General features: G+C 38.0%; 1 protein-coding gene across 4 annotated transcripts in view; it reads right to left on the bottom strand.

The window, feature by feature from the left end:
* Nucleotides 1-14790, bottom strand: part of MAGI3 (membrane associated guanylate kinase, WW and PDZ domain containing 3) — a 224895-nt gene that overhangs the window by 52675 nt on the left and 157430 nt on the right. For all 4 annotated transcript variants that reach the window (XM_044002595.1, XM_044002597.1, XM_044002594.1 and 1 more), the window contains exons 7-9: nucleotides 12489-12546; nucleotides 4028-4122; nucleotides 393-581 (exon numbers count right to left, since the gene is read on the bottom strand). In XM_044002595.1, coding sequence (XP_043858530.1) covers nucleotides 393-581; nucleotides 4028-4122; nucleotides 12489-12546 — 342 coding nt within the window. The remainder of the gene's footprint in view (nucleotides 1-392; nucleotides 582-4027; nucleotides 4123-12488; nucleotides 12547-14790) is intronic.

Genomic DNA, 14790 nt, shown 5'->3' with positions numbered 1-14790 from the left:
GGAGTCAGAATGATCTGAGTTCAAATCTGATCTCAGACACTTACTAGCTCATGACCCTGGGCAAATCACTTAACCCTGTTTGTCTCAGCTCCTCCTTTGTAAAATGATCTGGAGAAGTAAATGGCAAATCACCTCAGTATCTTTGTGAAGAAGATTCCCCAAAAGGTGACTAAAATGACTCAACCTAAACAAAAATTAAATACATCATTCACAAAGTTTCCAAATGACCTTCTTCTTTCTCTAAGTTGTTTCTGTTTAAAGCAATTTTTTAAAACTATTTTTAAACTATTTTTAAAACTATTTTTTAAAATTTAAAAACATACCAGACTCATCTCCAGTTGTAATGTTATTGAACAACTCTTCCGTTAAAACAGTATACAGAAATTTGTTACCTGGTGCAATTTTCCCATCTTGAGCAGCTGGGCCATCTTTGAGTACATTCTTCACTTGAAGAAACTCATCAGGTCGATCTCCACCAATGATGGTAAAACCAAATCCCATGGTACTTTTTTTCAAAGATGCTCGTATGAGTACACCTTTAAGCTGGGAAGGGTCTCGAGTGAAGTGTGACTTCTCTACATCTATACCAAGAAGAAGGACAGGTTCGCAAACCCGAGATATGACAATAAACATAGCAGGGAAAAAGGTAAACCATTCAGGCTGTCTATAGAAAAGAAATGAACTGTATTGCAATAGAAGGAAGTGAAAGAAAACATAAAATTTAATATTTAACAACATAGAAAATTTAATATTTATAAACAAAAAATTAGAGCTATTTAGAAATATTTTTAGAAACCCCAATTCAGCTAATGTACAATTTCCCTACAGTGTAAGAATAACTCAGTGGAGGATCACTGATTTCACTGACATGGTTATTCTTTTCAGTGATGTAGCTAGCTAGTGCTTTCTCATCCTCTGTAACCACTGTATTTTCCCATAAATTCACCAACCTGGTAGTGTGTAGAGGAAAGGAGGTACTTCTAGGATTCTCTTCAAATTGCACAGATATCAATGCTAATAAAGTTTACGGGCTCCCCACTAGCTGTCTCTGCACTAGCATAACACCTACCTATCTGGTCACATAATTTTCTGAAGACATGCTTTATAACCGTTATCCTGAGTAACTTTTCATCTGTAGTGTATTACATAGTGCTCATGCCCATCAAACCTCTCTCCTTTGCTACCTTGGTGATACTCAATTTTAATTCTCCAGAGACCATATCAGTCTACGATTTGTAACCATACAACATCACTGGAAGAATACTGGGATTAAAAAAATCATTCAATCAACAAGGATTTATTAATTGCTTAATGAGGCACTTAAAAGTGATGCTGAGGGTACAAAGACAAAAACAAGACAGTATCTATCTTTCAGTGGTTTATATTCTTTTAGGGAAAATGATATGTTTGCAAATACAAATTTTATACAAAGTAAATAAAAGGTAATTTTGGAGGTGAGGCAGTCATAGCTAGGAAGTAGTCTACTTATAGGATATGGCATTTGAGATTAGCTTTGAAAAAAGGCAGGAATTCTAAGAAGTGGAGAGGAGAAGTGAGTGGATTACAGGCATGGAGGATACATATGCAAAAGCACAGAAAGCAGGGATGGAATGATGTGCCTTGGATTCAAGAAGACGGCTTGGGTGCCTCAAATAGAACTACATTGGGGGGAGGGCCAAGATGGCAGAGTGGCAAGAACTACAAGGGCAACTCTGCCTTCCCCCACCCTCAAACTCCTCCAAACAGAACAGAGAAATATACAAGACCAAATTCTGACTGAGAAATCTAAGGGGAAAAAAAAATCAGAGTGAGTCATTTTTCTGACCCATGGACCAGCAGACAGAGAGGTCTGTGGACACTAAGGACAAGGTTCAGTTAGGAACTTGGCATTCAGATCATTCTAGAGGAATGAGAGGCTGTGCACTAGGGTGAGGAGAGGTCTCAGATCCAGCAGAGAGGGGCTCTCACTTGTGTAGGGTGCAGAAACAGGTGCCAACAGGCAGGTCTGCTTATGACTCACTTCTGGGTCATAGATCCAGGGTGGCAGACTGAGGGGTGCTCACCAACCCATGACTGCGTACCAAGAAGGGAGCAAGTTCAGAGGTAAGCAGCTGCTGTGTGGCTTATACTTCAGAAGCAGAAGAGGATTTCAGTTCTAGTTTCTAGCCTGGTCTGAAACCTGCAGAGGAATAAATAGGGCAGGAATCCCAGATGAAAGGGAAATCTGGAGTTCTGTCACTTTGAATCAGCAGAGCTTTCCAGCTGGCTAAGTGGTGAATCCAACAACCGTCTACAAACAGGGCAATCCCATAGGCCTGTGGCTCAGACCCAAATCAGGTCAGGAACTTGCAGAGCTCAGAAGAGGGTGGACAGTAATCAGACTTTGCCCTTGATCAAACCATTTTGGGAGGACAAAAGTTTACTGGTCTGAAGACTGGACTGTTGCTGAAATACTTAAATATCCAATGTTCCAAGAAGGAAGATGAAATGTGGCATTCACCTCATGACAGAGATGTGATGAACTTAAAATAAACAAAGAAACACACATTTCCTGACCTGGCTAATGTGGGAGTCTGTTTTACTAGACTATATATATATATAATAAGGGATTTTTACAAAATGCTTAATGGGAGGAGGGACACGAGAGGGACAGAATTTTTAAAAAATGCTTGTTACTTAAAAATTTCAAAAGCCTTTTAAAGAAAAAAAAACCCAAAATATTTTTGACAAAAGCCTGACATTCAAGATATATAGTAAGTCAACCTAAATATAAGTGTCCAGGAGGTAGTCAATCAATTGATAGGCACTTATTAAATGTGTACCCTATGCCAGGCACTATTAAACACTGGGCATTTACAAACCAAGGAAAAATGTTTTATACACTGAATATTTCACAAAAAATAGAGACAAAGAGAATTTCCACCCATCAATAATCATATAAAAGACTGGTCCAAATCACTAATAATAACAGAAGTGCAAATTAAAATAACTCTAAGTTTAGGTTTTACTCTAAATCCAGGAAATTGGAAGAGATGACAAAAGATGGCAATAGTCAATGCTGGAAAACACTACAGGAAGAAAAGAACACCTATACACTGACAGGAGAACTGAGAACTGGTCTGACCATTCCGTAAAACTATGTTGTAAAGCTACATGAAGGAACTATGGGAGAAAAAAAATCACTAAACTTCATGTCTTTTGACCCACGTGATCTCCCTTTTGGATCTCCAGGATGTCAGAAACATAAAGAAATTCCTTATATTTATACTCTAAATATCCACTCTAAAACACTTCTGGTGGCAAAGAACTAGATGTCAAATAAACATTCAGTGACTGGGGAATAATTGATGTATATGAATAACAAATATGAGAAATTCAGAGAGACAGTATAAATACCTACATAAACTGATCAAAAGTAAAGTGAGCAAACCCAGAGAAAGACACACAGAAAATCATTACAAAAATGTAAATAAAAGTACGCTAAAATTGAGCCCTCCTGTAGTGGGAGCAGGGAGCTTCCTGGGCAGCTAGAGCATCACTATCTAGATAAACGCAATGTGTTTGTGTGATTGTGCCATGATTCATACTTTTCACATCATGAGCACAGCTGGTTTTCAAGCAGCAGAAGCGAGCAATTAACTTCAGGGCCCATAAGTCAATTGTAGAGCCAGCATTGACCTGATCACATTATAAATAATAGATAAGTGAGATATAAATAAAGCTCCAACATCTCCCCTGCCCCCCTACAAAAAGGAATACTAATTGTGTACTTATTACCAACAGCATCAGAAAATCTTGGTAATTTCAGAATGTTCTTCCGTGTTTCCTCATGATTCAGCATCTCTCATCAGTAGATCAGGAAACAGATACATTGAACATTTGAATTTACTAAGTTGCAGCAAAAAACAAACAAACTAACTTTACAGAATCTCCCAGAAAAGGAAAACAATTAAACCAAGATCACCTAGGTGGTAATCCAACATTATCTATGAGCTCTTTTTATGAGGGAAAAGAAGGTGGGTCGTACCTTGTTTTGAAGAAACAACATCAGCCTGTCCTAACTGCTTTTTCCTCTTGGCTTCCACCACTGGATTTTCAAACTGGGTTTTCTGGTTAATGTGACTGTAACGTTCAGAGAAATATGCATTTCATTTCCAGATAAAATATTAACATGCTTTTGTTTAAAATAAAGTGAATAAAACCTAGTTAGGGTGGTTATTTTCTTCTTTTAAACAATGACTATAGCACAAAGCAAAGGAAACTGGCCCTTTAAAGTATGAAACGGACTGCTATTATGAGAAATAGACATACATACATGCACACACAAACTTCTATTTCAAAGCTATTAACACCTTTTGTCAGCATAAGACTACTGTAGAAATGATGGGACTGATAGTCGAGTACTTTAAAACTTTATTACCATACATTGTAACCCAAGTGGCAGGCTTTCTAGTGAACTACTTTTAAAAAATTTTTTTTGTTTTGTTTTTTAGTGAACTATACTTTAACAAGTAAAGAGATTAGCAAGGAGCAACAACTAGCATCAAATGAGGTAAAACATGAAATAGCTTGAGAATCTGAATCTGACAAACCTGCATAGAAAGGTACAAACAACTTCTCTTTTGTTCTTCAGTAAACCTAGGGAAATGCTGGGGGTGGAGTCACCCACCACCTGGTACTTCAAATCCCAAATCTGCCATTTGATACCTTTGGGACTTGGGGCCCTTCTTGGAACCTCTCTGTGTCTTAATTTCCTCATAGGTAAAATGAGGGGTTTGGACTAGATGAGCTCAATTCTTTATGACACTATGTGCCTAAGAACACAAAAAGGCCTAAATTAAAAAGAAATAAGTCACAGATGGGATGGGACATTAGCCGTTACTGTTACAAATACATCTCAGCTCCTGAGTGTGGAAGGATATTAAGCTTCAGACCCATGAGAATGTCAGGTATTCTTTGGGCTCTGATTTCACTTCAACTCAAAGATGCCCTGGGCATATTCTATCCACCAAGTTACATGAAATGCCCCTTCCTCATCCCCCTTCAGATTAAAAATACCAGAGCTAAAGGAGGGATTGCTATTTTATTTATAAGAGATGGGGATTTAATGGAGAGACCTTCTTTTGAATATTCTTTTATACTAGACACAGACATTCATCAAAGAAAAGAACCTGTTTGGGAAAAGCCTGAAGTCCCTTTGGAGTGAGAATGATTCACTTCAGAACACAGAAAGTAGTAATTTGTATTTACACCTTTGATGAGGAGTGAGAGAACAGAGCAGGAATATGCAAATGAGTAATCCCGCAAATATTTAGACAAAAGAATTAGAAACTCTAGTTAAGAAAACAATAAAAGTGATTGTATTTTCCTTACATTAAAATAATTCTAGGGGGCAGCTAGGTGGTGCAATGGATAAAGTACTGGCTCTGGATTCAGGAGGACCTGAGTTCAAAACCAGCCTCAGACACTTGACACATACTAGCTGTGTGACCCTGGGCAAGTCACTTAACCCTCATTGCCCCGCAAAAACAGACAAACAAAAACCAAAAAACGAATTCTACCTGGAATAAACACTTTTCCTCTTAGCAATGAAGGATTCATGGAATTTTCATGTAACGCTAGGAAACAAGTGTTACTGAAGAATATTATCGATTAGCGTTATAGATAAAATTAAACAGAAATAAAAACAGGATTTTAAATGTTTACTAGTTTCAAAAACACTCAATATACAACATATAATTTCCAAGTGACATTTTCATTACATGTGCTTTCTTGTTTAATGCATAAAATCTGATTTGTCAAAAAGGAAGTTTAAAATTTATCCAAAGGGGCAGCTAGGTGGCGCAGTGGATAAAGCATAAGCCCTGGATTCAGGAGGACCTGAGTTCAAAACCGTCCTCAGACACTTGACACTTACTAGCTGTGTGACCCTGGGCAAGTCACTTAACTCCCATTGCCCCGCCCCCCAAAAAACCCTCAATAAAACACTTGAATAAAATACATTAAAAAAATTTATCCAAGAGACAAAATTATGATCTTACATAGAATTAGAGCTACCAAAATATCATTAAGACAGAAACAGTCTAAATGTGGCATCTTATCATTTGTTCAAATTCACATGTAAAAATTTAGGCACATCAAATTATGTGCTACATTTCTACTACAGGAAAAAAATCTTATGTCAAAGTTACATTTCCAAAAATGGCAGCATTTTTATGAAGAACCTGTTAAGCCTTTACAGCAATCTGAAAAAAAAATTCCTCATTTTCAGGGTCCCATGCTCTATTTCACTAGTAAAAAGTGACAATGCAATTGGATTCCTACTCCAATAACCCTGCCAATAACAATCATGGTGCCATCTGGCTTGACAAGTAATAGCTCCATGGAGTAGCCATTTAAATACCATCTTCTTAATCTCCATCCATAAGCTAACTATAGATGATCATGTTTGTGGTTGAAAACCTAACTAATCTGGGAATCAAGCCAACAAGCTCAGTTGACTCCATACACTCTGAGTACAAGATACACTTTCTTAAATTTAAAAAATTATCTTCTTTAATATAAGCTTGTCCTAGAAATCTTGAACAAATCATGTTGCTATGTTCATTTTCAGTCACTTCAAACTCTGTCAAAATAAGTGGGGAAGACAGCTGGTCATCTCAGGAATAACCCTAAACTCACTTCAACTTTTTTTTTCTTAATGGAAATCACATCATTCAGTCTAGAATTTTAAATAGGCAATGGCTTGGATCTCTTGAATAAATCACACTGAAACTTATAGAATTATTACCTTACATTCAGATTTTAATGTATGGGGGGGGCAGGGCAATGAGGGTTAAGTGACTTGCCCAAGGTCACACAGCTAGTGTCAAGTGTCTGAGGTAGGCTTTGAACTCAGGTCCTCCTGAATCCAGGGCCAGTACTTTATCCACTGTACCACCTAGCTGCCCCAATATATTAAAAAAAAAATATCACCAGACTGCCAAAGGAGTCCATGATACACAAAAAGAACTTCTGAATTCTAAATGAACTAAAATTGCTTTAAACAAATAATTTCAAGCAGAAAATGTCACTGCATTATTTAACATTACTGTACCAGAAAATCATAAAAATGAGTACTCCCCTTAGAGAGAATAATGACTGTTAAGTTACATAATTCATTCTTTAACTTGTGGTATAATGAAGAGAGTAATAGATAAGGGGACAGGAGATATGGGGTTTAGTCTTCCAGCTCTTCACTGGTGAGTGTATCACCAAAATGAAGCACCCTGGCCAGCCATGCTTACTCCAAAACCTGCTTCAACTCATGACTCCCTAGGTCCCTAGATTCCTTGTGGGCTTTGTCCTGAGCCAGCTTTCCAGCTCCGTCTTATGTGTTTTTGCTTATATATGTATTCCCTGCATTAGCACAAGACCTGGCACAACAGTAAGTACTTAATTGAGCTTTCCTTCCTTCCTTCCCTCCTCCCCCTGGCCCACCCTTCCTCTCTTATTGTCTTAATCTGATTCTGAGTTTTAGCAAATTACCTGACTTTTTAAGGCTTAAGAATCCAACATCATTAAAATGATGGATGACATTTATATCATAGTTCAACATATTTTTATAGATTTATAAATTTTGAGCTGGAAGGGATCTTAGAGGCCATTTTGCATTTCCTAATTTTACAGATGAAGAAACTGAGACAGAAAGTGATTAAGTAACTTGCCCAGGGTAAGAGAGGTATTAGATAACAGAAGCATTATTTGAACCCAGGTCCTCCTGATTCCAAGTTGAGGGCTTATTCACTTTAACATGATTCCTTTTCTTTAGATATGCCTCATATTAATTATCTTGAATTTATTTGATATTTGTTCTGTCTATACTTACTTATGTACATGTCATCTTTCCAGAAGGAAGTAAGCTGCTTGAAAATAGGGGTTATGGGGCAGCTAGGTGGTGTGGTGGATATAGCACCGGCCCTGGAGTCAGGAGTACCTGAGTTCAAATCTGGCCTCAGACACTTAACACTTACTAGCTGTGTGACCCTGGGCAAGTCACTTAACTACAATTGCCTCACCAAAAAAAAAAAAGAGGGGTTACTTCATTTTTTTGGTATCTACATCCCCAGAATCTAGTAGACTGCCTTGCCCATGGTAGGTATTTAATAGCTGCTTATTAATGGACTCATAGGAAACATCCCCCAATTTCATGAAAAGTCAGATATATGATCAGCTTTCATAGAAAAAGAAGGCAGCATTTAGGCAGCAGTTTCCCATTTCTAATGAACAATGGTCAATAGAAAGGTCTCCAAGGTTCATCTGGAAAAGCTCAAAGGAGGGAGCTGAAAATTGCAGCCAAGGTTATTTCTTGGGCTATATGCAGAGCAGTGAGAAATCTACTTATCCAGCCCTAACTTCTCTCCTATTCTCCAGGATCATGTCTCCAACTGTCAAGTCTACCTTGGCAACATCACTTGTATAGAGACCCTTCTCCAAACACTGTTACCATCCAGGTGCAGGTCCTTATCATCTCATGCTTGTACCACTGTAATGGCCTTTGGTTTGGTTTCCATTGCCTTGAGTCTCTCCCCACTTCTGTCCGTTCTCTACTCTGCTGTCATGGTGCATTATCACCCCTCTAGTCAATACACTCCAGTGGCTCCCTATTCGATCCAAGAGCAAACATACGATCCTTTCTTTAGCTTTTAAAGCTCTTGACAACCCGGCCCTTTCCTATCTTTTCTGTCTTCTTATACTTTGGTCTCTTCCACAATTGTTCTGATCTATGGACACAAGCATCCTTGCTTTTCCTTGCATAGGACACGCTATCCCCTGACTCCCTACCTTTTTACTGCCTGTCTAACACTCCTGGAACATATTCCCTCTTTATCTCTGCCTGGTGGCTTCCTCTGAGTCTCAACTAAAGATCTGATTTTTTTGCAAGTCCCTCTTAATGCTAGTGCCTTCCCTCTGAGATCTGCTCCAATTTACCCTGTTTATATCATTTGTCCATAGTTGTTTGGATGTTGCTTCCCTCAAGGAAAAAGACTGTTTTTGCCTTTCTATCTCCAGCACTTAGCCCAGTTCCTGAAACACAGTAAGCACTACATAAATAGGTATTAACTGCTGACCCTTCGGCTATACTGTCCATTTCTCATTACCATAATTCCCACTCTGTAGATCCAGGAAGCAAAAACCTAAGGTGAAATGGTGGCTTAAGAGTCAGACAAATTCCCAGGCAAGTATCTATTGTTGCTTAGACTGAACAGTGATGTTTGATGCCTTGGGCTTCTAAGTTATAAAAAAAAATGAGTGTACATTAATGGGAAGAAGGAAATACATTAATATAATTTTGGCCACAATCCAAAGAATTCAACGAATGTTAAAGAATGAAGGACTAAGACTGCACACCATGAAAAAACAGTTAAGTTCTATGGCAACCTTGTGCCCACAGTTTGTTAAGTACTACTCAAAGTTGTTTGTTTTTTTTTTCAGCTCAGATTCTGTGATTAAAATTTTGATGATTTCTTTTCTTTCTTTTTGGTGTGGCAATGGGGGTTAAGTGACTTGCCCAGGGTCACACAGCTAGTAAGTGTCAAGTGTCTGAGGATGGATTTGAACTCAGGTCCTCCTGAATCTAGGGCCAGCACTTTAACCACTGCGCCATCTGGCTGCCTGCTTGATGATTTCTTAAGGATTCATCCAGAAACCTCTCAAATAAATTCGGGCAACATATTCTTACAGCACAAACAGTCTAAATGTATAAAATACGAAAGCATGAAATATGGGTCCTTTTAGTTGTATATATGCATAAACTTGCATTCAACAAAGCTAAGTATCAGCAAATTAATGAGAGGGGCAGTAATAAAAGAAGAAAAAGGAAAGATCCAATACTGTTTGATTCCCTCTTTTTCCAGCTCTTAATGACACTACTGAATTTGCTTTTGCAATCTAAATTCCAGGCTCTGTGTATGTGCCTGAGATGGAGATAAAGCTAACTACAGAAGAAACACTGTCATGTGCAAATATGCCACCTATAAGAGGCATGGCAATGCTGCGATGCTAAATGGAAAGTAAGTCAACGGTACTATCGTGGCACCTGGCTCATGTTAGTAGAGGTTTAGTTATAACTTACAAATGTACTTAAAAGTAAACAGGACAGCAGCATAAGAACTTTTTTTTTTTTAAAACGGGGCAATGGGGGTTAAGTGACTTGCCCAAGGTCACACAGATAGTAAGTGTCAAGTGTCTGAGGCCGTATTTGAACTCAGGCACTCCTGAATCCAGGGCCAGTGCTCTATCCACTACGCCACCTAGCCGCCCCCATAAGAACTTTTAAAAAAGAATTTCAAAGTATTAATACCAAGCTTTCCTTGTCTAACTCCTTAAAGGAAATAATAATGATAATAATAATTCAAAGTCTACAAAGGATGAGTTTATATCCTCATATTTTTATTTAATTAAAAAAAACCAAGTTGATTTATCTATCTTTGTAATATAAACGTAAAAGAATAATAGCATGATAGGGGGCCTATCACAAGACCATTTTTATCTGAAATTTGCTTAAAATAAGGATGGCAGTTGTTATGAATATTATTATTATTATTATTATATCACCATCAGACATTAGAGAAGGGTTATCCTTAAGGAAAAGATAGAAACTGAGCAGCATCCCTACAGGTTACAAATATTTACTGAATATCTAACAAAATATGTTGTGATAGCTAGAATTATACATCAGAAGCTTATTATCTTTTTGATGGATTGCCAGACAACAAACCCTTTATATTACATAGACCTCAAAACATCTTGAAGGAGTCAAGTAATACATTATAACATGACTGAATCATTACCACATACAAGACTATGCTCGCAAACACCCAGACAAAACACTTATCTACAAATACTTTGAAATAATGTTTTAAATCTACTGTCACCTACTTACATACAATAGGGGCAGCTAGATGGCGAAATGGACAGAGCCCTGGCCCTGAAGTTGGAAGGACCTGAGTTCAAATCAGACACTAGCTGTATGACCCTGGGCAAGCCACTTAATCCCAATTGTCTTAAATATCCAAGGCTATCTCTAGTCGTCCTGATATATATCTTGCCACTGGACCAAGATGGTTCTGGAGGACAGAGTGAGGTTGGTGACTCTGCACAGTCCTCCCTCACTTAAATCCAATGCACTCCAAGTCATGACATGACTGATAATCATGGCCCTCTTTGAGAACAAAGGACAAACAACAACAATTAGCCCCGTGGGACAAAAAGCTTTCAAAATACAGAAACCTAGCCGAACAAACGAGATTTCTGTGGAACAGGATCAAAACCGTTTCATCCCTGTTGTCCCATCTGCTACTGCCACTGGAACCATAGCAATGACGCTTTCAGGAAGCCCAGGGAAGATGAACTTACATTCTAAAATTTTTATTCAACTCTAAAAACGCACTAGTTATCCGCCTGTGCGATAGCCTTCAGAATGGTAAAAATGAAAGAACCACAGGATAGTCACTCGTCTCAGGCCTACCTCTTTCTGAATGCAATCAAACAAAAGGGGAAGAAGTATTTTATTTTATTTTATTTTATTTTTTTTTTGAGATATTTTATTTTTTCTGTTACATGTAAAGATAGTTCTCAACTTTTGTTTATACATGCTTTACAATTTCAGATTTTTCTCCCCTCCCTCCCCCCTCCCCTAGACAGCAGGTAATCTGATATAGGTTATATCTATATATATCTATACATATACATATAGATATATATATATACACACATAATAACATTAATCCTATTTCTGCATTAATCCTGTTACAAGAGAAAGAATCAGAGCAGTGATGCAAAACCTCAAAATAGAAAAAAAAAAACAACAGCACCCAAAACAAAAGAAATAATATGGTTCAATCAGCATCTATACTCCACAGTTCTTTCTTGGGAAGAAGTATTTTAGATGATGAGGATGAGATTTCATAATAGAGGACATGAAAGCTTGCAAAGTACTTTCTCTACAACTTTACTCCCCTGTGAGGTTGCAACTTGCCCAAGGTCACACAAAGGTAATGCTGGCACTGAGACTCGAACCCAGAATCCTCTGACTTCTGATTCTGACACACTTTTTATTTTAATTTTAATTTGTTTTAGTGAGGCAATTGGGGTTAAGTGACTTGCCCAGGGTCACACAGCTAGTAAGTGTTACGTGCCTTCTTACATACTTTTGTGCCATTTAAAGTTTATGGTAATAGTGACAACTCTTTCACCAATTATCAGGGGCGTTTCTCACCAACCCATCACAAATATTTCAAATATCACTTTAACAAACCTTGTGTGAGAAAAAACCATATATATATATACACACATACATATATTCTTAACAACTTCCTTACGTTATGACCTTATTTAAAAAACTTGACCACTGTGATGTACAAGCAGAAATTAAATAATCCAATGTTTTCTAAGGTTATATGCCCAACTGATTAATATCTGGAAAAATAACTACTGTAGCAACTTACTCAACATAGTATGTCCCATATTGGGGATCTTCTATTTTCTCCCAGCCATAGGGAAGTTCTGCAAACAGAAGAAATAGATAAATGAAATGTTAAATTCAACATAAACAGAAAAGATTTCAACAATGCCACATATGAAGAAAGATGCTCTGAAATTATTGAATAACAATTTTGTAAATGTTAAAATAATCTATGTGTGATTTCACTAAGTAGATTTGTGGAAGGAAAAAAGGTAGAGAGATTTCTCAGAGGGAAAAAATTATTAGTGCATATTAAAAGAAAATCCATTACCAACTATCAGAAAAGTATAAATTTTTTCTCTATAATGGCACAAGAAATTAGAAATCTGTTCCCTACTTCACATTTTAAAATAATTTTTTAGCTTTGGTGACTAGCATTATTCCTCATTTTGTAGATGGTAAAGAAAAATGAAAAAGTTACCTAGAAGCTAAAATGTTCATTTCTAAACTCTTCCTCTTTCATATACTCTAATCATGCAATATCCCTTTTGATGGGCACTGAAGTTGTACAAGAAAATGCCCTGTTAGCCCTGTGACATTTACTTCCATGCTTATCAGCTAATTAACTTTTATCAATTAATAGGTCCATCAAGTGCAGGGTATTTGCCAACTCTGATGTGGAGTCCTAGCTGGCTGGAAAGCCTACAGTTTCCATAAAATTTAGTCCCTGCCTACAAGGAGATAACAGTATACATAAAAAGAGATGACATAATGTCATAAGTAAATAAGAGACTTTCACAGCAAGGTGTCACAATGCTAAAAGTTATGGGGGACTGCAGGGGTCAAATCATAGGGGAAGGGGCAGTTAGTTGGAGCAGTAGATAGAACACTGGCCCTGGATTCAGGAGGACCTGAGTTCAAATCCGGCCTCAGACACTTGACACTTACTAGCTGTGTGACCCTTGGCATGTCACTTAACCCCAGGTGCCCCCCCACACACAAAAAAAAAATCATAGGGGAAATTCATTACCAGTCAAAGGACAGGAAAGGACAATATTTAACTTGAATTTAAAAGGACGAGTAGGAATTTACCAAACAAAGAGGAGGAACAAAATAACAAAGACCAGTAATTGTACGGCCAACTTGTTAGAAGTTATTTTGAATATTTGAAGATGATGGGATGGAAAGAAAGACCAGGATTTTGGTGCTAGGGTATGGAGAAAGGTGGCTGATTGATGAAAGGTTATCAAGGGATAATGGTAGAGAAAAAAAAGAATTCTTGGCAATCACTCTGCCTGGCTCTGCATGCCTTGTTTTTTGGACATCATATAGGAAGAGCCAGGTTTCAGTTAAAGGGAGAAAGATGTTCATTTGAATCAGAAGCAGAAGGAATGTTGACTTTTTAAGCTATCCTATACTGCATATGCTGTTCTTTGGATTTACTTAACTGCTTTCTTCCCCTTCCTTTTTAAGTCTTTACTGCAAAAGATACCTAGCTAAGGAAGGGAAAGGGCGGGATAAACAAGACCTTCCATCTCTCAGCTCCACGCATTTCCTTTAGCTGTCTCCCACTCCTAGAATACCTTACTTCCTCTGCTCTGACTACTGACCTTTCTGGCTTCCTTTAAGTCCCAACTAAAATCCCACCTTCTACAGGAAGTCTTTTTCAATCCCTCTTAATTCCAGTGCCTTCTTTCTGTTCATTATTGGATAATTATCATAAATATATATACGAACAAATAATTTTTTATCTACATAGATAGGAAAGTCTGTGTGGGTATGTTGTCTCCCTCACTGTCTATTATGAGCTTCTTGAGGGCAGGGGCTGAATTCGCCTCATTTTGCATCCCTAGCACAGTGCCTGGCCCATAGCATTTTAATCGACTGGTTGGAAATTTTTTTTGGGGGGGTGGGGCTAATGGGGTTAAGTGACTTGCCCAGGGTCATAGAGCTAGTATGTGTCAAGTGTCTGAGTCTAGATTTGAACTCAGGTCCTCCTGACTCCAGGGCTGGTGCTTTATCCACTGCGCCACCTAGCTGCCCCCTGGAAATATGAAGAAATAGAAGTGGTACAAAAACCTCAAGTCCCTTCCCACTCCAGACATCTGCTAAAGCACTCCCTCATGTAGCCCTGACCATGTTACTCTAAGACTCCATAAGCTCTATGAGGCTCTCTGCTGCCTTGAGCATCAAATACAAACTGCTCTGATTTTTAAAGGTTTCCACAACTTGGCCCTAACCTCCCTTTATCCATTATTACTCTCTGCCTTCCTACACTCTCCAGTCCAAATGGAAAGACCTTCTTTCTGTTGCTCACTCATCACACTCTACCCCCTCTCTCCATG

Source organism: Dromiciops gliroides, chromosome 4, assembly GCF_019393635.1.
Source record: "Dromiciops gliroides isolate mDroGli1 chromosome 4, mDroGli1.pri, whole genome shotgun sequence".
NCBI classification, from domain to species: domain Eukaryota; kingdom Metazoa; phylum Chordata; class Mammalia; order Microbiotheria; family Microbiotheriidae; genus Dromiciops; species Dromiciops gliroides.
This window is presented reverse-complemented; position numbering and strand designations above follow the sequence as displayed.